The sequence below is a fragment of the Delphinus delphis genome, chromosome 11 (assembly GCF_949987515.2).
Source record: "Delphinus delphis chromosome 11, mDelDel1.2, whole genome shotgun sequence".
Taxonomy (NCBI): Eukaryota; Metazoa; Chordata; class Mammalia; order Artiodactyla; family Delphinidae; genus Delphinus; species Delphinus delphis.
The window spans coordinates 7164396-7190094 of NC_082693.1; the positions used below are offsets into that span (position 1 = coordinate 7164396).

General features: G+C 53.1%; 3 protein-coding genes and 1 non-coding gene across 5 annotated transcripts in view; 1 reads left to right on the forward strand and 3 right to left on the reverse strand.

The window, feature by feature from the left end:
- Window positions 1-3880: 3880 nt before the first annotated feature.
- On the reverse strand, window positions 3881-8413 carry PHB2 (prohibitin 2). The gene is made up of 8 exons (XM_060024239.1): window positions 8135-8413; window positions 7888-7972; window positions 7499-7578; window positions 6424-6608; window positions 5884-6013; window positions 5678-5781; window positions 5186-5263; window positions 3881-4824 (listed from the first exon to the last, which is right to left on the reverse strand). The coding sequence occupies exons 1-8, from the start codon at window positions 8259-8261 to the stop codon at window positions 4744-4746; spliced, it is 870 nt and encodes a 289-aa protein (XP_059880222.1). The 5' UTR covers window positions 8262-8413; the 3' UTR covers window positions 3881-4743.
- LOC132434655 (small nucleolar RNA U89) lies at window positions 5354-5609 on the reverse strand. Its single transcript, XR_009521372.1, has one exon. It is a non-coding gene; the product is annotated as a small nucleolar RNA U89 (small nucleolar RNA).
- Window positions 8414-8579: 166 nt separating the features above from the next.
- Window positions 8580-14568, forward strand: EMG1 (EMG1 N1-specific pseudouridine methyltransferase). Of its 2 annotated transcripts, none has more exons than XM_060024240.1 (6): window positions 8580-8815; window positions 12978-13079; window positions 13189-13330; window positions 13694-13752; window positions 13830-13979; window positions 14293-14568. In XM_060024240.1, the coding sequence occupies exons 1-6, from the start codon at window positions 8648-8650 to the stop codon at window positions 14419-14421; spliced, it is 750 nt and encodes a 249-aa protein (XP_059880223.1). In that variant the 5' UTR covers window positions 8580-8647; the 3' UTR covers window positions 14422-14568. The 2 variants fall into 2 exon arrangements, with proteins under 2 accessions (XP_059880223.1, XP_059880224.1); XM_060024241.1 differs by having other exon boundaries at window positions 8584-8815; window positions 14289-14568.
- A 213-nt stretch (window positions 14569-14781) lies between these two features.
- The window catches only part of LPCAT3 (lysophosphatidylcholine acyltransferase 3), a 29834-nt gene continuing 18916 nt past the window's right edge, over window positions 14782-25699 (reverse strand). The window contains exons 2-13 of the mRNA XM_060024238.1: window positions 21097-21204; window positions 20437-20543; window positions 19848-19941; window positions 19664-19701; window positions 19100-19278; window positions 18243-18351; window positions 17505-17591; window positions 17246-17412; window positions 15886-16033; window positions 15652-15810; window positions 15416-15544; window positions 14782-15188 (exon numbers count right to left, since the gene is read on the reverse strand). Coding sequence (XP_059880221.1) covers window positions 15428-15544; window positions 15652-15810; window positions 15886-16033; window positions 17246-17412; window positions 17505-17591; window positions 18243-18351; window positions 19100-19278; window positions 19664-19701; window positions 19848-19941; window positions 20437-20543; window positions 21097-21204 — 1313 coding nt within the window. The 3' untranslated portion in view covers window positions 14782-15188; window positions 15416-15427. The remainder of the gene's footprint in view (window positions 15189-15415; window positions 15545-15651; window positions 15811-15885; window positions 16034-17245; window positions 17413-17504; window positions 17592-18242; window positions 18352-19099; window positions 19279-19663; window positions 19702-19847; window positions 19942-20436; window positions 20544-21096; window positions 21205-25699) is intronic.

Here is a 25699-nt window from a genome sequence, read left to right on the forward strand (position 1 = left end):
AATTCGTTACACTCTTGCTGTGTGTCAGGCGCTGTTGAAAAGACTAAAAGTGGTTATTGAACCGAGGTACCTGTAGCATTCCTATTTTACAGTGGGAGAAACTGACACAGAGAGATTAAATAACTTGCTCAAGGCCACAGGACTATTGAGCAGTGAACCTAAGATTTTATTTTAACTCAGGCCTTCTGGCCTCAGAGCCTGCATTCCTGGAGACGCAGCCAGGGTCACCCCGAGGGGGACATAACTACATTCTCTGGCCCGGACTTCTACATCCAGAAGCTAAGAAGATGGATAACAACGGCCAGTTAACACAGGCCCAGGGCCAACCTCCCTCCCCCGGGCACCTGGTGTGCAAAGGAGCGCCACGCTCCTCCCTTTCTGGGGCTACTAAGAGCCCTTAGGCCCTTGGTCAGAGTTTCAGTTTTATTTTTGTCCGCTCTTCCTTCCCCTGGGTCCACAGTGGACAACAGCGATGATTCCTTCTTTGCGTTAAGGCTTCATGTTGATTATAATGCTAGTCTCCTGGGGAGCTGAGCCTGAGAGAGTCTGACTGGGGAAGGCCCGGCTCCCTGCTGCTGGGCCAGCTGAGGCTGGGTGGTCATTCACTCAGCATACACTTTGTTTATTGAGCGTCCCTGTGTCCCAGGCACTGGAGCAGTGCTGGGGCATGATGGTGAACCCGACAGTTCCTGTCCTGGTGGGAAGGCAGACCCAGAAACAGTCCACAAACATAGAATAAGTACAGACAAGAATTGAGAAGGACGCAAACAAAGGTGTGGGGGTGTTAGGGAGCGAGAAGGCAGAGCTGGGATTGGGCGACACAGCTCAGCTCCCAGGAGCTATCGCCCTCCAGGGGGTGCGTGGGTGGAGCATCACCTGTGGGCCTCAGGGCCCCTCTCCCAGCAACGCCCTTTCTATCCCAGCGTGAGCCACACAAAAGAAAGGCGGGTCCCATCCCCTCTCACCCGCCCTCGGGCTGACTGCCCGGCGGCTGGGACTTGGACTCTCCAGGGCTGTGAGGTGGGTCTAGGGGCAGCTCTGCCCGGCGGGGTGCCCGGCCCCTCTGGAGAGCAGAGCCAGGGCTGCAGGAGAGCAGCTCAGAACCTGAATCGGCCGGGTCAGTGCCGACGCTCCTGGCCAGCTTGGGACTCTTGGCAGGAGGGGGGGCACCCCAATACTAAAGGTGAGGACAGAGAGGCGCCCCTGGGGGACCCGCCTGCCCTCCACACAGGTGGGCACCAGGCAGGGGCACAACCCAGTCCCTGCTGAGCTGAGCCCTCTCTGCCCTCAGGCTCTCGGGCAGGGGCCTGGGGGAAGGGGCTAGCCGGGGGTGGGAGTGGCCGTGGGGCGAGGCCAAGGAGGAAGGCGAAGGGGGCGAAGACAACCCGTCCCTCTGTCCCTCCGACACCAGGCTCCCTGGTCTGGGCCCCGGGGCAGAGGAGGCAGGTAGGAGAGGAGAGACCACGGCCGAGGGCCCGAGGGTCGGGGCCTGCCGGGGTGACCAGGCCTCAGAGGAGGCGCCTGCGGCTGGCGCTGGGAGGGAAGGGGTTAAGGCAGCGGGGGGTGCAGCCTATGGCTGGAGGACACACCTGTGCGCAGGGGCGGCGGGCGGGGCCCAGGTAGGAGCCTGCGCTGCCCGGCAGGCGAGAAGGAAGGAGGAAGAGTGGAGGCCAGGGCGGCTTCTAGGCCTTGACTCCCGAGCCCCGATTCCTCCTCCTCTCCACGGCCCTCGCCCCCTGGGGGGCAGGCGGCCTGGTGGCAGGTAAAGGCGGGCGGAAGAGGGGTCCTGGGGCTGAGTGAGGGACTGCTGGGGTGGGGGGGGGGTGCTGAGGGTGGTGAGCTGGTGCCTGGGGGGCAGGGAGAGGCTGGCGGGGCGGGGAGGGGGCTCAGGGCGGGGAAGAGATGGGCGGGGGGGCTTCCGAAGCCTTGACCCGGCCTCAGTGGATCAGCAACCCGGGATGGGCCTGGTGACGGCTGCCGGGCTCACCCGGAAGTGTCCCCGGGGACACGGGCGGTGGGGGAGGGGAGCCAGGGCTCCGCCGCTCCACCGGGCGCCTGGGCGAGGACTGCCGGCCCGTCCGGGCGGTGGGGTGGGGGCCCCCGTCTTACCCAGCAGTGTTTGGGTGCTGGTTGAGAGTCTCTAATACTGCCGGGTAATGATGGAGGCCCCTGCCCCGTGCCAGCGACGCCCACCGCCCCGGGCCCCCAGCACCCAGCTGGCCGTGCCGCCCACTCCCGAGCCTCCCCCAGCCCTGGAGGCCCCTTCCTCTTGAGCAGAGGGTGCTGAGAAAGAGGTGGCCCTCGGTTGGCTGTTGGCTGGTTGCCCACGGAAGGGACACAATGGCCCCAGCCCCTCCCCCAACCCAGTGTGATTTGTCATCTGGAGGACCCAGAACCCACAGCTTGACCCTGCGCTGGGGATTGGCTCGCAGACTTTCAATAGACCTCAGCTGGCCTGCGGCCAGGGTCCTTGGAGCGACGGCCGGCTTCAGCCCTGACGCCTGTGGCCGGCTCTGGGTCCATCTTCCAGCACAGTGTTGGATGGTCTAATGCTGAAGCTCCTAACACTGTCTGGTAAAGATGGCCCCCGGCCGGCGCCCTCGGCAATGACCTTCACGGAGCCCTGAAGACCACGGAGGCCTCCAGACCAGCAACCTCTGACCTTTACCCTTGGGGAGGGGGGGTTAAGTCTCTAGGAAAGGTAAACAATGGGAGGAGACAAAATGGCTGCCTCGGAGACGCAGCGGGACTTGGGAACACGTTGGTTCTCTGGGCACCTCCATCCTCCTCCTGCCTCGGGAATGCGAAGGAAATAAAATGCGGATGGGACTTGGGCGGACTCGTTCTGCGCATTCACCTCTCACCTTGGGCTTCCAGTTCCTCAGGGCTGGGGCGGCCACATCTGCTTGGTCTCCCCGTCCCTTTCATGACAACCTGCAGAGCAGGGGACAGTTAATCTACTTTCTTCAAAAACCGAAGCAGCTGAAGGCGAACCCAGGCCCTCTGCCCTCTAACCCCACCACTAAGAATTCCAGGATTCCTACCTACACTTTCGCCCCGGCACGGCTGGGGTGGCACGTGGGCACAGCCAGCGGCCTCGTTTCTCTACCGCCCGACGACCCTCAGTGAGGGCGGCGCCGGGAAGGGACGAGGCGCCTGTCCCGTTGGGGGGCCCAGGGCTGTGGGAGTGAAGAGCCCACCTCCAGAGGTCGAGCCCTGACTGAGAGACTGAAGTGTGGGTAGCCTGCAGCAGGCGACACGGTCCGCCAGCCGTCTGAACACGTAAACCCCCTGATGAGCACAAGTGGTCTCCCCACAGCTGCATGGAGCCCTGGTACCAAGGAAGCAGCTCCTGTTGGGGTCATCAGATTTTTGGTCTAGCTCAGCAAAGCCACAGCTGCTCCAGCCTTTAAAAAAGGAGATGTTGGTAAGCAAAGGGCTGATGCGGTTTAGGAGGGTGGGGTGGGGAGTGCAGCTGGCCTCGGACTCCAGGACTCGCAGTTCCCACCCTGGGTCCTGTTCTGGATCCGGCTCTGAGGGCTTCCAGGGTGAGAGCGGCAGGCCCCGGCTCTCCCTACCGGCCCCGGCTCTCCCTACCTGCCCCGGCCGGTGTCCTCGCGCCCCCTGCTGGAAGAGACGAAGAAGGACCCAGGAGTGCTCGGTGTGAGCGTGCGCATGCGTGCCTCCCCAGCCCAGTTCAGACACCAGAGGCTTTGACTTCGGATTAAGTAATAAACATTTATTGAGAATCTCTGGGGTGGTGGTTGTTGCTTCTGACCACGAGGGAGGAACCAACCCTGCAGGAAATCACACAGTCCCAACACCTCTGGCCGACACAGGGAGGAAAGTCACTCCCCTGAAAATGGTCAGTCTTTGTTCACCCGAGAAGGGCTGGGAGGACAGATGCAGAGGGACCATCACTTGACGGTGGGGGCGGGGTAGGGCCCCAAGCTGGCTCCTCAAAAACCGGGGAAGAAAAAGATCCACTTCCTCCCTGAGGGTGGAGTTCTTGTTCAGCAGTTCATTTCTTACCCTTGATGAGGCTGTCACTGTGGAAATGAGACAGACGGTGACATTATTGGGGGGGACGTACCTGTGAGAGGCAGAGCACCTCGGGCCACTCCCTCCTCAACTACCCTCCTCCCTGAATGTGTGGGTGGGGAGGTGAGAAAGGTGATGTGGTGGGGAAAAGGCAGGACCCCACAGAAACAAGGATGCACCATCAACTTACCTTCCCCTGTGGACGCCAGGTCACCAGATGAACAGGAAACACAGAACGACAAGAGAAAGGTACATGTGACTTGACAGTTTCATGCCCCACCCAACTCTAAACCCTCCTCCGCTCCCAAGGGAAAAAGACAAGTACGCTGGAAGCCCGGAATCTCAGGCTCTGGGAAGAAGACTTGCTCCCTGGCCACTGCCATTTCTCACCCCTGCTTTCCCAGCATCCTTCCGTGCCCCAGAGCAGCTCCCGAGGAAGAACAGCCAGTATCATCTTTTACCACTTTTCACTTAAAAACTTTACAATTAAAGTGCTTTTTACGTGCATAATCCCACTGGATCGCATAAAATCAATCCTGTGAGATTCAAGTTAGGAATTGTCAACCACCCACTTTTCTAAGCGGTTCAGAGACATGGTGTTTTCAAGGGTCACACGAGTAAGCTGGTAACGGGCGCCAGAGCCCAGGTGGCCAGACTCCAGCCCTTGTTCTGTGTCAACACCCCACCTGAAGGCCATGCCTCTCACCGGGTGAAACTTTCATCCTGTAGGTTCAGCACAAGGTTGTCAGCAGTGAGAAAGACACGATTCTGTGATGTGGCGATCTACAGGGCAGAAAGTAAGATGGATGTTTGTACCAAGCAAAAAAGACCTTGATTCCTGCCCTTGCAATTCAGTAACCACTGGTGGAACACGTGTGGGTTACGAACAGCGAAGTGGTGATGTGACAGCCACGGTTTCTGCGCTCACACAAGGATCCAGAGCAGCGAGCAACTGTGATGCATTAGGTCCACAAGAGGCATGAACAAAAGGTCAGGGGCGCCCAGGGGACACCATTTTCGATGGGAGGAGGAGTGTCAGAGAAGCCAGTTTGAATAGAAATCCGAACACGCAAGACCCTAATTCCCTCATTTCAATGTGTAGAAACACCTTCCCCCCTCAAGGCGGCCTTGAGCTCACACTCACCGTCTTGGAGATGTTCTGGGCTGCCCGAATCTTGCGCAGCTTGATGTAGCCTGGGTTCTTGCCCAGAGCTTCTCCCAGGTGAGCAGGGTGGGGTTAAGGGTTCACACAAGGCCAGATCTCAGCTGGGGCTGCACCCTATGACTCAGCTCACTCAGCCGTCCTCTGGGCTGTCAGATCCAAGGTTGCGCTCAGGTGGCTCGTGCCCAGCCCTACTTTGCCCCTACCTGTAGGCCTCCCCGCAGGCAGCTGCCGGGAACAGGAGGCAGCAGCACAGATGGAGGCAAGGCCAGCAGTGCTATTGATCTGCCTTACAGCGAGGAGCCAGGCCTCAGGTGCCCCACTGAGACTTCAGATCCCACCCGGCACCCCAACCCCCCAGGGGTCAGAGAGCACGGTTCGCATTCGCCTTAGTCTCATCAGCCAGCCCACGGGGCCGGGTGGGAAGCAGAGTGTTCCAGGGGCTGGGCTGAGAGCTCTGCAGCAGAAGGATATCATCTTGGCGGCCTCAGCCTCACCCTCGGCCTGCACGATCTTCTGCCGCTGTTCCTGCTTCGCTTTTTCCACCAGGAACTGGGCCCGCTGGGCCTCCTGCTGGGCTGTAGCGGGAGAGAACCGGGGTCACAGAGGTAAGGTGTCAGGAACCCCGTCCCTCCTCCTGTTTCCTCAGAAACCCCTGCCTGACTCCCCTTGCGACTCACCCACTTGTTTAGCTTCTACAGCAGCTGTGTATTCTCGGCTAAAGCTCAGCTCAGTGATGGCTACGTCATCCAGTATGAGGCTGAAGTCCTTGGCCCTCTCTGTCAGCTCCCGTCGGATCAACAAGGACACCTGGTGGCCGGGGGGAGGAGAGAGGGGCGTTGAGGGGACTGGAGAACTGAAAGGAAGGCGTGCTTCTGTGATCGTCAGAATCCCAGATCTCCGGAGAACTGCAGAAAGTGCGCTAACCCCTTCTTAGTTCCTCGTTAGGCCAGTTGAGCTGGGAAGGACTTGGGTCACGCTGACTCCTCCACGCTGTACTAACCCCACACACACGCCTGGACCACTTTTCTCCCATGCAGCCCGACACTAACTGCTATCGAGCTCCAATCTTGGCTCTCCTTGTTTCCCACGGTGGCCATCTGCACAGCTTTTTGGGGGCAACGGACCTCGGGTCACTACCCTTTCCTAACACCCAGTGTGCTGGGCCTAGGAGGGAAATGCTGATGCTACGCAGATGGTGATGGGAGCCAGAGCCAGACCTGGGCCCGCTGGGTGATCAGCTGGGAGGCGTTGAACTTGGCCACCACGCTCTTGAGCACCTCGTTGACGATGGATGGCAACACGCGCTCCTCGTAATCCAGCCCCAGGCGCTGGTACATGCTGGGAAGCTCCGCGGCGTTGGGTCTGGACAGCACCCGCAGGGAGATGTTCACCATCTGCAGGTCTAAGCGTGAGGTTAGCAGTGGCTGGGCAAGGCCACGGGGGCCTCACCTGGCTTCCTAGCAAAGCCTCCCTCCCCAAGCATTTTCTCCTCTGGCTTCTCTCTTTACCCAGGGCAATGCCCTGTGGTCCGGAACTGCCCCGCGGGGAGAAGAGTGATTCGGCACAGACCAAATGCGTCCTTGTCCACTGTCAAGTCTTCTCTACCCACAACCCTCCTCCAGTAAAGCTGACCTTTCTTTTCGCTACTCTACTTTAGGCTCTGTTACACTGTACCATAATCCTGAACTAGACTGTAAGGACTTGAGAACAGAGATGGTGTTTTGTGAATCCTTGATTTCTTAGGGCCTAGGGTTTCGGGAATATTAAGCAACCTGCACTAAAAATCGTGCAGAACAGTACGTTACAGGTGAGCTACTTGCCTCATTGTGAACGTGTGTGTGTGTGTGTGTGTGTGTGTGTGTGTGTGTGTGTAAGGGTTGGTCTGGGGAATCTCAAAGGCACAGCTTCTGTGAATGGTCTAGGAGGGAACAGGTGCACCAGTGAAAAGTGCAGCCAAGTTTCCCCAGGACAGAGCACACCAGTAGATTAATGAGTCAAAGAATTAAAAGAAAGATTTTAAAACAAAGCTTTGTTCTAGGCAGTGACTAAGACAAAGGACAAACAATGCTCTCACCGAGTTCACGTTAAGGGGGAGGAACAGTTGAAAAATGTACAAACACACAGCGTGTCCAGAATGTACTCCTTGAACTCCAGAAGCAGGTACCTTTATTTTAGCTTGTTTGCAAAGGTGGAAATGAAGGCCCAAGAGATCTGACACTCCCATCTTGCCTAGTCTCTGGCTAGGCTCCCTTGTTTACTGCCAGTGGCACCCCAGTGCCCACCCAGACCTACCTTTGGAGCCTGTGGGGGAGGAAATTTTTCGGGGTCTGGCGCGAATGTCATAGATGATGGGGTACTGGAACCAGGGGATCCTGGAGGGGAGGGAACAGGGACAGGGATTAGGATACTACCGTTTCCCTAGTTTTGTCCGGTTTTCCTTCACCACGTGTTTCTTGGCCTGCTCCTCCTCTTAATGACCACGGTCAAAAAGAAATTCTCTTTTCCCTCCGGAGAACAACAGTATGTGCTCCTGAAGATGTGGCCAGCACGCACTGTTCTGGGAGATGGGGTGAGGAGAGTAAAGAGCGGCGCGGAATCCCGCTGAAAGTCCTCCCACAGCCATAGGTGGGTCGGCGTTCAAGGGTGAAGGGTCAGGGTCAGTCCGCTCTGCCCGCCATTACCTGAAGTGAAGGCCCTCGGCCAGAATGGTGTCCTGCTGCACACCTCCGATCCGATTAAAGAAAATGGCTCTGTGCCCTCCTTCCACTGCAGGGAGAGGAGTAGGGGTCAGCCCAGGCCGGGCTCAGAGTACGTGCCAGCCTCTGGTGGGGCGGGGTGAGGGGCTGGGTGAGCGCGGGGACCTGGCGGGGCTGGGCAGGGGTCCGGGAAGGTCGGGCGGAGTCCGGAGGGCAGGCTGAGGTTGCTCACCGGTGAACACCGACTCGCGGACGCCGTAGGCCACGGCGCCGGCCCCCAGCAGCAGCTTCAGCGCCGTGCCCATGCCCCGGGGCCCGGAGGGCAGCCGTCCCGCTAAGTCCTTCAAGTTCTGGGCCATGTTCGGTCCTGAGGCCGGCGGCACCAGTGGTCCGAAGGGGGTGCCGGCCCGCCTCTACAGCTCTCCAGTTTACGGATCGCACTCTCCACACGAGGGTCCGGCTCCAGGTGCTCGCGGGAGAAAGGGCACCGGAAGTGCGTTCCCTTCTAAACTCTCCCCCCAGCCTACGGCGGACCCGAGCTTGCGGCACAGGAAGCACGCCTCTGGAAGTTCCCTCCCCTTTCTGGAACCCTGCCCTCCCAGAGCGGCTTCGGGAGCATCTGCAGCCAGCCGTCGCCATTTCCGAGCGCCCACTTTCAAAATGGCAGACGGAAGGAAGCTTGCATTTGGGGCGAGAGCGAGGCCCTAGTTTAAGGACGTTACACAATTTCCGGTCCGGTTGCAAGATGGCAGCGCCCGGTGGTGGATTCCAACCTCGTGAGCGGCGCGCCGCGGAGCAGGAAGAGGACTGGGATGCTGTGACGCCCAAGCGGCCCCGACTCGGGGTGGGAAGCAAGATCGGAGGCCGTAGGCTCATTGTGGTGCTGGAAGGGGCCAGTCTGGAGACAGTCAAGGTAGTTTCGGACTAGGGGGTGAAGAGCTAGTAGTAGATCGATAGGATGGGAACAGGTTGGGTGAGGGTGATGGGCTCAAAGTGGATGGAGAAAGCGGAGACAGGTGAAACATGCTTTGGAGAAAGAGTGGCCTAATCGACTGTCTCTTCCTTTAACACGGGTCGGCAGTGCTCGTTTTCTTTGCCCTTGAATCCCATTGCAGCCGTCACATGCTTGCTTCCGATTGATTTACTAGGATTCTATGGTAACCCTAACCCCATCCCCAACCCCCGAGTCGTCTAAGGGGAAGGGGTTTCGTCCATCGCGTCGTCCCGCTTTATCCCAAGACAAGCTTACTAGATAGAGGGGAAAGGTAGTTACTGCAGCTCAGTCTTCCCACCCTTTTATTTGTAAGGACTTAATGTCTTAATACGTTGAAAGGTGTCTGTCACTCTCCTTTATATTATAATTATAATTTATATTATATTTATATTATAAATTTATATTATATTATATAAATTTATATTATAAATATAATTATATTATTATAATTATAAATTATATAAATTTATATTATAAATATAATTATATTATCATAATTATAAATTATATAAATTTATATTATAAATATAATTATATTATTATAATTATAATAGATTTATAATCTGTACATTTCAAAACACTGCCTGGACCAGATTATCATTAATACTTTCACATCTTTATTTTTACTTATCATTGGACTCTTCTCCCGAAAAAATCCGGCAGTTCCCCGTCTTAAAAATTTGTGCAGTGTTCTCATTCTTTATGATATTGTTTCTCATACTGTTTAGAACTAAACTTGTTCAGTGAGTAGGGCCAGAAGAAATAGCACTGGTTTAGAAGCCAGACCCGGATTTTAATCTTGGTTCTTACACTAATTTCAAGTGTGTGATTTTGAGAAAACAAGTTTGTCCTTAGTTTGTAAAGCGGGGGTTAATACTTTGCAGGGGGACTGTAATGAAAGTGCTTTAATAGTACCTTGCCATAGTAATCCGAGTGCAATTCAGTTCCAGCTTTTCTTCCTCAACCACTATGGCACTTTATAAAGCTTGCAGTTTAGAAAACTGTTTTCTTTTTTCAAACGAGCAGCTCATCAGGTTTCCTTTCATTTTCTTCTATAATTGATATTTCTAACCTAATTATAGGTTCATATATTCATCTCTCACTTCATTGCCGCTGTCTCCCCAGGCTATTAATTCTGAGCATCACTTAACCACTTCATTTCTTCATATCTGTGGGGATGACAGTAGTACCTATTTTACTGGGCTGTTGGAAGGATTAAAGGAGTTAAGATGTGGAAAGGGTTTAGAATAATTTCTGTCACTTGGAAATAGTTGTTATTATTATTCTTGATTCAGGTTACTTATTAGGAAGTTGAAAAGGTTGTGGGCAAATTAAAGTTCCTAGAGCATGCTCCGGAATAAATTAGGCCAGTTGTCATTAATGGTACTCCAAGGGTGATGGACTCCACAGCTGGTTGAAATCTTCCATACTGTTAGCTTTTGTCTTCTTTGTGCTGATACCTCTTGCTTCTGCAAGCCTCATCTGGGCCTGCACTCTCCATTTATTCTTTTTCAATTTTTAAAAATTGTTTATTTTTTATTAGAGTGTAATTGCTTTACAATGTTGTGTTAGTTTCTGCTGTACAATGAAGTGAATCAGCTATATGTATACGTATATCCCCCCCTTTAAAAAATTAATTAATTTGGTTGTGCTGGGTCTTAGTTGGGGCAGGCGGGCTCCTTAGTTGCGGCTCCAGGGCTCCTTAGTTGTGGCATGCGAACTCTTAGTTGCAGCATGCATGTGGGATCTAGTTCCCTGACCAGGGATCGAACCCTGTGTTGGGAGCACAGGGTCTTATCCACTGCACCACCAGGGAAGTCACTCCATTTATTCTTCGTACTCCAACCTCACTGGCCTTCTTTAAGCTCTTTGAAAGCACTACGTTCTCTTATACCTTAAGGTCATTGCAGATAATGTTGTTTAACTGCAAGCACCCTTTACTCGACTCTTTGCTTTATTAATTCCTACTTAATGTTGATTCATTTAACAATTATTGAGCCTATTAGGCTACTCATTTTTCAGTTATTAGGTTAAATGTTACTTTCCCATAGAAATGACTCCCTTCCTGGTATAAATCAGGTCCTCATAATTCTTTAGTGAACCGTTTAGTTTTCCTTCGTAATGTTTATCACAATTCGCATTAAGTACTCATGTGCTTGTTTAGTTTGTCTCTTCCACTAGAAGGCTATAATGAGGACAGAGAATAAGGTTTTAAAAATTCTTGTATCTCCAGTGCCTATTACAGAATTACACATGGTATTCATTCTCTGATTATTCTAGTTAGTGGTTTTCAAGCTTATTAACCACAGCCCACAATAAAAAAAATTACATCGTGAGCCAGTATGCGTACTTAATTATACGAAGCCGAAAGTTCCATAAGGCTTTACTTACCATGACTATACTTGAAGTACTCTGATGTTTTCTATTCTGTTCCATTAAGAGAACGAAAACCCTGGTTATAACTTACTAATGGGTCAAAACTAGATTCTTCTATTCAAGAGGTTCTTTTTCTTCTATAACTAAGAGTGTCCCATGGACTTAGTTCTTGGTCCTTTGTTTTACTCTCTGTGACATTCTTGTTATTTCAGTTACTCAGTTAATTTCAAAATCTATATGCCTCTTCCCCCAAACTTTTTGGAGTCATATCTCAAGATGTTGCCGGACATACAAATGTTGTGTTGATACATAAAAACTTGGCCTTTTCGAAACCTGTGTTTGTACTTACTGGTATGTTTTTATTTTTTTTAATTTATTTTTTTTAAGTCTTTTAATAGAGTACTTGGAAAGCTACGTATTTTTTTTTAATAAATTTATTTATTTATCTTTGGCTGTGTTGTGTCTTCGTTTCTGTGCAAGGGCTTTCTCCAGTTGCAGCGAGCGGGGGCCACTCTTCATCGCGGTGCACGAACCTCTCACTGTTGCGGCCTCTTGTTGCAGAGCACAGGCTCCAGACCCGCAGGCTCAGTAGTTGTGGCTCACGGGCCCAGTTGGTCCGCGGCATGTGGGATCCTCCCAGACCAGGGCTCGAACCTGTGTCGCCTGCATTAGCAGGAGGATTCTCAACCACTGCGCCACCAGGGAAGCCCTACTGGTATGTTTTTAAACTTCTTATTGACCACCCTATAATGCTCCTCAGGGCTCTGATTTGCAGTTGTTTCTTTTAGCGGTTGCTCACATGCCTTAAAATTGGAACCACCCCTCTTTGTTTTACTTATGAGAACGTTCCTTGGTTAAACTACCTCTTGCCTCATTAGAATTTTCACATTTCTTCCTGCTCAGATTTGCAGTTCTTTGTGCATGTTTGTTTTAAGCAACCTGAGGGTAGTGACCGCGTATGTTTTGCCCAGTGTCTACATAATGCTTTTGTGATAAACAAGCATTCAGTCTTGCTCATTAACCTCACTTCTGCCTGGTTCCAGAATCCCTCACTGGCTTTGCCTAATACCCATAGGTTTTAAAATTAAATCTAGTTTAGGGACTTCCCTGGTGGCACAGTGGTTAAGAATCTGCCTGCCAATGCAGGGGACACGGGTTCGAGTCCTGGTCCGGGAAGATCCCATGTGCCACGGAGCAACTAAGCCCGTGCACCACAACTACTGAGCCTGCGCTCCAGAGCCCGCGAGCCACAACTACTGAAGCCCACGCGCCTAGAGCCTGTGCTCCGCAACAAGAGAAGCCGCCGCAGTGAGAAGCCGGCACACCGCAATGAAGAGCAGCCCCCGCTCGCTGCAACTAGAGAACACCTGTGCGCAGCAACAAAGACCCAGCGCAGCCAAAAATAAATAAATTTTAAAAAATTCAATGCAGTTTAGATCCTGTGGAATCACAGGCTGCACTCTTCCTCCCTTTTCCCGCCAAGACCAGTTATGGGATGGGGTGTGGGGGGAGGACGTGGCCACACAGTAATCCCCTGGACGGTTTTCAGGGCCGCACACCGTGTGTCTGATTTAGTAGGTCTGGAGTGGACATGAGAATGTGACTGTCTAACAGGTTTCCAGATGTTGCTGGTTGGGGACCACCTGAGAACCGCTGTTCCAGGTAAAAGCTTATGTTGCTCTTGACCTTGTTCCCTGTTCGTCAGGTGGGGAAGACGTATGAGCTGCTCAACTGTGACAAGCACAAGTCCATGTTGTTGAAGAACGGACGGGACCCTGGGGAAGTGAGACCAGACATAGCTCACCAGGTAACTCCAGGGACAGGGCTCAGGCCCCCGTGCCTCTGTATGGAAGGTAAGGCAGCTGCGTGTGACTTCTCTTCAGTCTTAACCGTGCCTTGGTCTCCGCCTCCCTCAGAGTTTACTGATGCTGATGGACAGTCCCCTGAACCGGGCTGGCTTGCTACAGGTTTATATCCACACGCAGAAGAATGTGCTGATTGAAGTGAACCCCCAGACTCGAATTCCCAGAACCTTTGACCGCTTCTGTGGCCTCATGGGTGAGATAGAAGCCTTAGGACTTAAACTTGGCAGTAGTGATGAAGCGAGAGGCAAAGGGATAAATTAAGTGTGGCATTTTTAAGTGGGGGAGGGGCACATGTGGCTGATTCCAGAACAGGGGGTCTGCGCTTTCTCCCCACGCACAGTGGGTACAGCCCGCGTGGGTTCCTGGCTGAGGAGCAGGGAGGGGGCCTGTCACCACACAACCAGTGATGTGCTCGACAGCTGCTTGGCCATGACGTTTCAGTCGTGTAGACACGCAGGGCGTGTGGAGCTCGCCTCACCTGAGGTTCTTCCTGGTTAAGTTACTGGGCATAGAGGCAGGCTCTCTGGCTAGCTCTGAACTCTTTTTTCTGCCCTAGTTCAGCTTTTACACAAACTCAGCGTTCGAGCAGCTGATGGCCCCCAGAAGCTCTTGAAGGTGAGGTGTTGACAGCTACTAGTTGGAGGTAGTGCTCTGGGAGTGTGTCTGGGGCTGATTTTTCTGTCTTTCTTTAGGTGATTAAGAATCCAGTGTCACATCACTTCCCGGTTGGGTGCATGAAAATCGGCACTTCTTTTTCCGCCCCGGTTGTCGGCGATGTGCGGGAGCTGGTGCCCAGCGGCGACCCTGTTGTCTTTGTGGTGGGGGCCTTTGCCCACGGCAGGGTAAGGCCTGGGCTCAGCTCTTAGATTCTTCCCGGAGCTGAAGCTCAGGACAGAATCCCAGGAGCACTTAGTGTTTTGATGATCCTTGTCCTTATAAGTTGGGGACAGATGAAGCTTCCATTTCCTGCCCCCAGGGCGCATCCTTTGAGGAATGCTGGCATATGTGGCATGGTCAAAGCCAGGGCCGTCTCCGTCCTTTGCTCACACTGGTATTAAACAGCACTGGGAAATGGTAGTTTTCCTGCCCTAGACAAGGGCTGAACCTGTGACGGAGTGACAGAGCCGGCTGACCGGCTGCTCTCTCCCCAGCTAGATGTGGAGTACACAGAGAAGATGGTGTCCATCAGCAACTACCCACTCTCTGCTGCCCTCACCTGTGCAAAGCTCACCACAGCCTTTGAAGAAGCGTGGGGCGTCATCTGACAGAAGCACCCTAACCTGACACAGAGACTGTGGACATTGCTTCCCCGCCCCGGTGCCCAGCTGACTGCCGCAAGACCCCCTTCCTGCACCGAGACCGGGGTTTGCGTGGGTCCGGGCTGTACACCTGCTATTTGTTTATCTTATAAACATTGTTCTTGCAAACCTAGTTGTGCTTTGGGGATTCCTAAGCTCAGCAGCCTCTGATGGTGTGACCTGGCGTAACCCCTCAGACTCAGGAAGACATATGAGGTTACAGTGTCTGCAGTTTGGCCCTGGGCTTCGCAGGTGGGCTTTGTGCCCTAAAGGAGGGAGCCCTGATTTCAGCCATGGCAGATGTGGAGGGCTGTGTCTGAAAGAAGGCAGTCAGGCGCGCTAGAAGTGAAAAACAACACACTGAGGTGACTTTATCTGGTACAATCCTAGGTAGAAAAGTGGAGCAGGTGGGGCTGTGCCCCTCCCCTCCCCCCATGGGGGGGGCGGAGGTAGCGGCACATATACAATCATCATAATAAATTGGCAGAAGAAAACCACAACAGATTCCTGGCTAGAGGGGGAGAGATAAGGCAACGTGCATGGGGGAGCCCAGAGGGGAGACAACGGGCCCCTCTACTCCTCCCACGAGAGTCTCCCCTTTGGCCCCAGATGGAGACGTGGCCGGCAGCAGAGGCACAGCTGGGGGAGCCCCGTCTTCCCGCACCCTGGCTTCTGGTTCTCTGTGCTCTGGGACGAAGGAGTGCTGTGGAAAGGGAGGCGAGTCGTTTCTGCACCAGTCCTGCTCTGGGCCACCTGCAAGGGGAGAAGGCGGGCGGGCAGGTTGGTCTCGCCTCCTAGTCCCCGGTCTGCAGCCCTTCCAGCTCCCTCCGGTCGCGCCTCAGGGCAGTCAGTGCCCCATGCTGTGCTTCCTGGAAGGCAGGCCCCGTGAGGTTCCCCCCGCATCTCCAGTACTACCCCTGCCCCAGTCTGTTGCTCTCTTCTGTAACCCGGTAGTTTCAGCTCAGCTGGAGGGATCTTACCAGGGAAATAGATTATTCCATTTTCTTTAACTTCTCTTTCCTCGGCACCAGTGCTTTGCGCACATAAGGCAATGTGAATAGTAGACTCAAGAAGAAGACGTGGCCAAGGAAATAGACGGATTTATACACCTGTGGAGGGATACAGGCCACCGCGGTAGACAGAGGGCCTGGATTCAGCCCCACTGCCTGAGGTTTCAGTGGCTCCCTCCCCTCCTGGCAGGCAGGCCCTCGTGTACCTTCAGCCATTTGTCCCACGTGAAGAGGCAGAAGGCAGTCATCGAGTAACCCATGAAGAGCCAGTGGATGGTCTGCTGCACCAGATAGTAGAGGGGCTGCAGGACCCTGACGGAGGCCAGGCTGCTCAGGGCTGGGCTGTCTTGAATCAGGCTGGCAGCCTGTGGAGGAAGGGGAGAGGGCTCAGCGCCTTACCCCTTCTCAGGCCCCTTTCATCCACCACCCTTAAGGTTTACCTGTCTTTCCACAATAACGATGAGGAATTCCATCTGAAAGCAGACCAGGTACCCTGAGTGGAGGCCGTGCCAGAGGGACAAGAACAGCAGTGAGAGGCCCTGGGACAGTTGTTTATTTCCAAGGAACTTGAGTCGTTTGAAGAAGTAACTAGAGAGAAGGGTGAGAAAGGATGAGACTCAGATCCATCCTGCCTCTGGGTTCTTGGAGCCCTTAGGGGTGCAGGGGTGGCGGCTGCTCCCACAGGGCCCCCTGGGGGAGGGGAGGCAGTGCCCTCCGATCACTTTATTTATTTATGGCTGCACTGGGTCTTCGTTGCTCCGCACGGGCTTTTTCTAGTTGCGGCGAGCGGGGGCTACTCTTACTTGCGGTGCGCGGGCTTCTCACTGCAGTGGCTTGTTGCGGAGCATGGGCTCTAGGCGCGCGGGCTTCAGTAGTTGTGGCTCGCGGGCTCTAGAGCGCAGGCTCAGTAGTTGTGGTGCATGGGCTTAGTTGCTCTGAGGCATGTGGGATCTTCCCGGACCAGGGCTGGAACCCGTGTCCCCTGCATTGGCAGGCGGATTCTTAACCACTGCGCCACCAGGGAAGCCCTTCCGATCACTTTAGAATGAAAGGCAGTGAAGCTGACGAGTCACGGTTTAGACAGAAAATAGACGTAAGGCTCAGCTGGGGCCCCACCTGGTACGACGGGTAGTGACGGAGGGCCTGCCAGGCGCCTGGTGCCGAGGCTGCAGCGGTGAGCGGGGCAGGCCCTGCACCCACACTGCTGACAGTGCCCCCACGCGTGGGACTGAGGAAGTGTTTGTGAACATAAGGCTGGCGGCAGAAGTGGGGTGAAAACCCAGCACTTGAGGCCATGTATGCCTTGTTTCTGTCCTTCAAAAATGACAGGGATGGGACTTCCCTGTGGTACAGTGGTTAAGAATCCGCCTGCCAATGCAGGGGACACGGGTTCCAGCCCTGGTCCGGGAAGATCCCACATGCTGCGGAGCAACTAGGCCCATGCGCCACAACTACTGAGCCTGAGCTCTAGAGCCCGTGAGCCACAACTATTGAGCCCAGGTGTCACAGCTACCAAAGCCTGCGCGCCTAGTGCCCGTGCTCCGCAACAGGAGAAGCCACCGCAGTGAGAAGCCCGCGCACCACAACGAAGAGTAGCCCCCGCTCGCCGCAACTGGAGAAAGCCCGCGCAGCAACGAAGACCCAATGCAGCCAAAAAAAAAAGACAGGGACGGTTTGGGGGGGTTGGGTTGGGGACAAAAGTGGGTGTGGCTGGGGGTGTGAGAGTGACTGATGGGGGGGCCCCCCGAAGTGGGGAAAGCTGGAGGAAGTGACGTGCGACCTCCCCGGCTGGGCGCTTACCGGGCCACCCAGGCGTTGGTGTTGATGTTGAAAGAGGCGATGGTGCCCGTGAAGCGGGGGTCTGTCTCAAAGAGCCACACCTTCATGTTGGCGCAGGTGTCCCACTTGGCCCTCCCGAGCTCGTCAAGGCCGTGGAAGCCCAGCCCCGTCAGGATGCACACGCCTTCCTGAGGGAGCCACGGCGTAAGCGACCCCGCTGCTCTGCGCCGCACCCAGCCTGCAGCTCGTCTCGCTGCGGCCCTGGGCCCTCTCTCCTTACCGTGACCAGCCAACAGGCGACGTATTTGTACAGCACAACCTTGCCCCAGACCAGCATGTACAGGCAGCGGAACCAGAAGCTGCGGTTCTTGACAGGAGAGAAGGCACGAGCATTAGGGACACCGCCAGGCCAGGAGGGGCCCCCGTGCTCCCCGTCCTCACACGTGTGGCTGACTACTACCCCGTGTCCCCCCGACAGTCTGCCTAACTGCTTTGCAAGAGGCCAAGGGGACCCAGCAGGGAGCCCCCTCGGAGACGCCCTCAGACAGTGCTGTCCTCAACTCCTCTCCTACAGAGCCGGGCACCTGGGACACTAGTGCTGGGGGACTTTCACATCCACGTTCGACGTCAGCTGAAGGAGACCAACCTCCCCAGAGCCGGGACGGAGCCTGAGCCAGCACTCCCCCTCCCTGGGTCCTGAGCTCCTAGAGCCCTGGTCTGCCTGGGCCGGAGCGGGGCTCGAGCCGCCTGGCTGTAAGAGGGCGAGCTCGAGCCGCTGGGGGAAGGTCAGGGGTGCTGAAGTGCACCTGGCACAGCCCTGTGCCCGCGAAGGTCGTTCAGTGCTGGCTGATGAACGGGTCCCGGCCCGGCTGGCATTGACACCAACTCTCAGATCTAGAGCAAAACCAACACGCGTTTGTAGGTGGTGTTACCCACTTCTCGGCTATCTACGGGCTCCTGGCCTGGCCACTGTCTATCTCTGGCGCAGTCGCACTGCTGCTGTTCAGGAAGCACTCACTTCGTAGTCGTCAGTGAGGAGATAGTCTTCTGTGATGTGCTGGCTGAGCAGGGTGTAGCCCACTAGGTAGACAAGGCCCAGACTCAGGCGCTTGAGAGCAGGTACGGTGCTGGAAAGGAACAAGCAGGGTCACCACGGGCAGAGGCCCCTCCCTTCGCCCTCCGACCTTCACGAGGGAGCAGCTTCCCAGAGTGAGCGCAGCCTTAGGGCCGGACATGAGGATGGAGTGTGCAGACCCTGCGAGTTCTGGGGTGGGGGTGGGGCAACGAGGGGGCGGGCTGGGGAATCTGGGGTGCTCGCCCTCGGGGGTCCCGTGGACCTCGAAGGCTCCCCCATGTGCTTGGGCTACATCGGGACTGAAAGCCCGATGCAGAGATGGGGAAGGACCGGTTTTGGATCTGCTCCCTCCTGTCCTGGCTGGATCAATGCTCAAACGCAGGCTGGACAAGTTCTCCACAAAGGGATTTTCCTGGTAACTTATCAATCTTCTACTGTGAGATATATTTATATATATAGATTTTGATATATTTAACAGTATTATTATTATTTTTTAACAGTATTTTTAAACTGGGAAAGTGAGTGTTAAAGGCAGGGACGTGACTGGTTCAGGCAAAATCTATGGCATAAAAGTGAATTTTTATTGTTTGTACTACAGGGTCGGGAGGGATGGCGGGAAGTGACCCAAGCTGAAAAGGGCCCCCTTCCTGCAGCGAGCAGGCACGGAGCGCCCGTCACAGGCCGTGAGCCAGGCCCAGGCCAGAGAATGCAGCCGGCCGGCCTGCAGGAAGTCACTTCAGAAGTGGCTTTTTGTCGGGTGAGACGCCTACGCAGACGCCCTGACCGAAGGGGGCCGTTACCTGTTTGGTATCTTGCCTGGTAGGTCAGTCAGCTGTCCCTGCACCAGCTTCATGTAGTGGTTCATTGAGAACTGGGGCCCCACCAAGAAGGCCCCATAGAAGTAGGAGAAGCCAGCAACCTCCAGCAGGGAAGGGACACCCCGTATGGCGTATTTCTGTTGCTCAGAGGACAGGGATTTCTATGCCGAGAAGAGAACGAATGGTTCAGGACCCAAGAGCCAGTCTGAGGGCTCCCCACCCTCGTCCCCAGTGATCCAGGTTCTTCAAATAGAGCCTCTCTGAGGGGATGACAGCACGGAGAAGAGTCAGTGCTTCGGGGGTAATGGGCACGCGCAGGCGCAGCTCGGCCTAGGCCGGCTGCTGCTCTTCCCAATGCCTTGCTGGCCCTGATCTCTGGACTCTGAGCTAGAGCTGGACCCGGGCAATTAGACTTGTCGGTCCTTGATCAGTGCGGCCGGAAACGGCGACCACACGGGCGGGCATGAGGGCACGGGGATAACAACAGCCGTCCTCCTTCCCTCTGGTTAAACTCCTTCACGTCTCTGTGGAGGGAGGCGTACTTACTTGATCTTTCCCTCCGTCATAGTAGTCGATGACGAGACCTGAGCAGAGAGAGAAGGTGTGGGTGGAGAGGAGGGAGGGGACACGGGACATGGCCAGGAGCACACGGGGCAGGGCCCGGGGTAAGCCTAAGGTCTGAAGAGAGGAGCCTGGGTGTCAACGGGGAAGGCAGGGCCCCACCACTCACCGATCAGCTTCAAGGTCAGGACACAATGTGGCATTGTCCACTTGATATCGTAGTTGCCAGTGGCTGTGTAATAGTATCCGGCAAGAAGGTAGGCCTAGGAGAGCGGCAAATATTTATTCTACCATTGCTCTGATTTATTTTCTCCCTGCTCTGAAATCCAATGTATTCTTTTCACTTTTCCTTTCTCCTGGTCTAGAAACTGAACCTGTAAAGGGGAAGAGACGTCCTCAACGCTTACACTCTGTGGCTCATTCTACGTGGATTTTCTGCCTTGCCTTTAAGTGACTTCCCTCATGAACAGCTGGGCTAATCTGGTCAGACTCAAAGAACCCCAGTGGCACAGTCCTATGCACAAAGGACGGCCGGCACCCCGTCCTTGAGGTGGGTGAAGCATCGTCACTGCAGCCTGCAGATGAAACACCTGGGGCTTCTGGCAAGTGACCCAGAGCCACACTGCCAAGTGTCGTGGGGAGAAAGGATTAGAAACTGGCTCTCCCAGTCCACGGCTTCCTCTACACCACAGTCTCCATCCTCCCCGCCCCCAACTGCTGTCAGCTGTGACCTGAGCTGCCCAGGGAAAGACGTTTACCATCTGGAAGCAAAAGGTAGTGAGGACGGCAGTGATGGTGCGGCCCATCAGCCGGAGGATGAGGAACTGAAGCACGACGCATAGCAGGGAGTGGTAGAGCTGGATTCCTGGATGCGGAGGAGAGAGCAAAGTTTTGCCTGTTTTTTTTTTCTGCATTCCCACCCTTCCTGAGACTTCTAAACACAAAGGGTATACATATTGGTATTAGGATTTTTCTTCTTTTTTAATAGCCTCATGTTTTGGAGGAAGGGAAGGAAATGAACTGTATAAATAGAAAGGACCGCCAGGGAGTTGCTGTATTGCTGAACTTCGGGCCTACGGGACGCTCCTGAGGGGACTGCTTGGGTCTGTCGGCCAGTTCCAGCCACAGCAGAGACAAACTGGTGCTTCTCTGTTGTTGGTGCTTCTCTGTTGTTGGTGCTTCTCTGTTGTTGGTGCTTCTCTGTTGACGGTGTCTGGTAAGGGCACCCATTCTCAACATGCTTTTACCGGGGAGGGGAATGTGTGTGAAGGGAGAAGTTAAGCTTGTGTCCCTGCCCATACAAACCCTCTGCTACCAGAGCATCACAACTTCCCTCCCCATCAAATTCTCTCCAGGAAGTTTTGTTCAGGTCTGTTCCTTCCGAGGTTCCCTGTAATCGCAGTGCTCTGTTCACTCACCGAAGTTATAATAAGCAATCGAGAGGCCTGTAAAGGCGTGGAAGAGGTGGATGAGGTAGCTGTCCTTGTAGAAAAGGTAATGCCGGTAAAACAAAGCCAAAGGGTAACCTGGAGGGGGAGAAGAGCAGGAGAGGGTTACTCGTGCCTGGCGTCCTCCCAGGTTTGTTTTGGAAGTCGATCTGGCATGAAACTCAGCCCAGAGAGGAAAACATAGGCATTATGTGGATGTCTACAAAGACAATAACAGTATCCCCAATTATCAAAAGAAGTCTCTTTGTAAATACCAATTTAAAACTGAAGGTATTTTATATTGAGGCAATACAAACTGGGTCTGAAGACTAGGTTTCATTTTTGGCTTATTAAATATTGCTAGGAATTTTCTCTTGCATTTTCCTTAAATGATAGAAGGGATTCAGGGTGCCCAGAAACACCATTTTACACCTTTATGACCTATAATAATTTCATCACTAGCAGAGTATTATCAGTCGGATTCTTTTTTCTTTCTTTCTTTTTTTGGCCGCCCGGCATGTGGGATCTTAGTTCCCTGACCAGGGATCGAACCCACGCCCCCTGCAGTGGAAGCGTGGAGTCCTAACCACTGGACCACTGGGGAAGTCCCTCAGTCAGATTGTTAAGAGGATAAATATAAATTATTCCTGGCTACAAACTGGGGTTGCTGACGGCCTATACAGTTGCATAGCAGTTACAGGACACATGTAGGTACTCCTTACGTAATGGGCATCGACCAAGTTATAAATCCAGCTAGGTACACTGGGAAAATGTCTTCTCAAGCCGTGATTTAGAGTATGGTCCCGGGGCTTGACTGACCTACAGGGGATCTCCTGATGGGCCATGAACTGATGACGCACGGCCAAGGGTTGCTTACTGAATGAAAAAGGGCCAACAACGTTCGTTATTCCTCAACCAAAATTAGCATGTTCCCTGGTTTTACTACAGACCCACATTCAGTGTCCCATCAAGAAGTCTGGCTGATGTGCTTGGCAACCTTCCTACTGCAGTAGCGTGTGTGCGAGGAGTTGGGATCCCTACTGTTTTTTGGAAGGACACTTTACCCAGTCTATCATTGCATAATCAGTGTTCTGAGTTGGTCATGGTTTACAGCTGCTGCAATTCTTACTTTTTTTCTCTTTTTTTGGCCACGTGGCTTGCGGGAATCTTAGTTCCCTGACCAGGGATCGAAACTGTGCCCTCGGCAGTGAAAGCCTGGAGTCCTAACCATTGGACCCCCTGGGAATTCCCCTTACTTTTCAATCATAAGTTGCAGTTAGTTTATCACTGGCGATATAGTTGTGAGTTTGGTTAACTCTGCAAGGCTTAGATGAGTGTCATACATAAAGTGCTCAATTATTTAAGTGAATAAGTAAATGGATAATCATGTTATATATTAGCTTATGTCCTTTTAGTCTTTCTTCCCATAACTTTTTTTTTAAACTTATGATCACAACCTGTGTACTCATGTATCCTAGTTTTTTCACACAACAGTGTATCAACATTTATCTTCTTGGTGCCAGGATTTGCTGGTGTTCTTTTTTTTTAAATTTCATTTTTTTTAAATTTATTTTTGGCTGTGTTGGGTCTTCATTGCCGTGCGCGGGCTTTCTCTAGTTGTGGCGAGCGGGGGCTACTCTTCGTTGCGGTGCGCGGGCTTCTCATTGCGGTGGCTTCTCTTGTTGCAGAGCACGGGCTCTAGGTGCGTGGGCTTCAGTAGTTGGGGCATGTGGGCTTCAGTGGTTGTGGTGCGCGGGCTCAGTAGTTGTGGCTCGCGGGCTTAGTTGCTCCGTGGCATGTGGGATCTTCCCGGACCAGGGCTTGAACCCGCATTCCCTGCATTGGTAGGCGGATTCTTAACCACTGCGCCACCAGGGAAGCCCTAGTATGTCGTTATTTTTTATGGCTGAATAATATTCTTTTGTTTGGACAGACCATACTTCATTTACCCAATCATCAGTTGATGGACATCTGGGTTGTTTCCACTTTTGGGGTATTAAGAATAAGGCTGCTATGGACATTCCTGTACAACTTTTGGTGTGGTGTATGTTTTCAGTTCTCTCGGGTATATACTTAGGAGTGGACCTCTTGGCTCTTTTATCCTCTGACTAGCCCTTCTTGGTCAGTGGTATAGACCAGTTTTCAAAATTTCCCATGCGTTGTGGACCAATACTTTTGTAAAATACAAAGTCATGGGCTTGGATGATGTGGCACTATGGAGTGGCTACAAAAGTTCCTAAATGTTTACTTTTCATTCATTGTGCTTGCTTTGAGCTTTGCCTTGGCCAAGCGTGGTGACGCAATTCAAGTAGATCGCGCCAACCTCTCTTTCTTTGTCTCTTTCACCCAAGGCTTTTCTCTGGCTTCTGAATACAGCTGACCTCCAGGAGTCAGCCCTGGTCCTCTGCTATTCTTTTTTTTTTTTTGCCGCATGTGGGCCTCTCACTGCCGTGGCCTCTCTCGTTGCAGAGCACAGGCTCCGGACGCGCAGGTTCTGTGGCCGTGGCTCACGGGCCCAGCCGCTCCGCGGCATGTGGGATCTTCCCGGACCGGGGCACGATCCCGCGTCCCCTGCATCGGCAGGCGGACTCTCAACCACTGCGCCACCAGGGAAGCCCTGCTATTCTTGCTATACTGTCCTCTGGAAACTCCATCCACTCTCATGTAACTTAATATGATCTTTACGCCAAAGACAGGTCCACATCTTTAATCCTGACTTCTCAAGTTTCAGTTCCCCATTTCCTACTTCCTGGCTGGGCATTTTCCGTTTGATATCACATACCATCTCAAACTCTGTGTGACTACAACATGGACTTTCCCCCGAATCAGTCTTCTCTTGGCTTCTTTTGTTTGTTAATGGTGTTACCGTTCTCCAGGCCACACAACTACATTCAAAGGCTTGAAGTTGTCTTTGCCTCTTCCCTCTCCTTGGTTCCCTATACCTATAGCCACCAAATCCTGTTGATTCCTCCTTTCCAGTGTTTCTCGCCACCGTCACAGCCCCTCCTTTCCTGTGCTACATCTGCAGGGAAGGCCCTCAAGCACTCCCCCTTCAACTCTTGCCGTGACCTCACCTCTGCCTGCAGCCTCATCCTCCAACAATCCTCCACCAGAGGGCTCTTCCTGTAACCCCTGCTCAGAAAACATCAACGACTCCAGCTGACTACTCAACACAGTACCAGTTCCCAAGCCGAAGATTCAAGGTCTATCTTCTAAACTACATTTCCGGTTAAAGCCTCTATCTCCCTGCTCCAGGTGACTGATATGCTAGTTTTTGCTCAAATATATCTTGTGTCTTTCATCTCTAGACCTTCGCTTGTGCCAATGCCTTTGGGTGGGACACCTTCTCCAACCACTCCTCTACCCAGTGGAGTCCTACCCATTCTCGGAAACCCAGTTCAAGTGTCACTTAGGGCGAAGACTCTCATTTGGCAAATCATTGTATACAACAAATTCCCATTCCTTACATTCTCGTTTTATCTTAAAATTAACACATGTTCACAATCTCTTTTCCTAAAGTCCTCCTCTACCTTTGGATCTCCCACAGCACACTATCCTGTGTACTTCATTTTTTGATTGGTTGACCAACAGTAATTGACACTTAATAGCCATTTGATGTTGAGCGTCAGTTTCCTCATCTGTAAAATGGGGACAGTACCTGCCTCAATGAGTTGTTGTAAGGACTAAAGGAGATAATGCATATAAAGTAGTTAGCACAGCCTAAAATACTGTAAGTGGTCACAAAAATTACACACACACACACACACACACACATTCACATAAAGTTACAGGGAGTTTGTAAAGCAGGCCTTAACTGAGAAGTTCTGGTGAAAGTGGGTATCAGGGCTTCTGAATCTAATCTCCATTCCATGTGACAAATGACTAAGGGATTTCCTTCCCATCTTCATTTCAAAAGAAGAGTCACAGCATATTTATTTTATAAGGATACTGATTATGGTTTGCCAAGAGCATTTTTTCTAAAATGCAACGTACTATTAAATTAAGGCACTGTATGGTTAGAAGAACACGAACTCTGGAGTTGAGACAGATCTCAGTTTGAATCCCGGTTCTGCTACTTACTAGCTGCTCCCTCAGGCTGGTTGATGAGATAATTTTCTTTGGTCCTCAGTTTCATCAGTAAAATGAGTATCTAGGTTTGGGTTCATATATTAAGCCTGGTGCATATTAGATACTCAATAACTGTGAGACTGCTTCAACCTCTGCTTTAACAGAGAAGTGCCCGGCGATCTCATCCAGCCACATGGCTTTAAATACCATCTGTTTGCTGATGGCTCCCAAATTTGTTCTTCACACTCGTGTACAACGTGGACTGGGTGCACGCCTAACGGATATCTCAAATTTAACAGGTGTCAAACGGAACTGCTGACACATCTCCCTCACAAAGCCTGCTCCTCCCCTGGCTTCCTCATTTCAGCAAACGCCAACTCACCTTTCTGCTCACTCGAGGCTGTAGCTCTGCGACCTTCTCATCCTTCCTGAACCCCACCCTCCCCCTGCAACCAGTCTGTCAGCAAACTCTGTTCTACCTTCAAAGTGAACCCGGAATTTGACCACTTCTTCCCCTGGTCCAGGT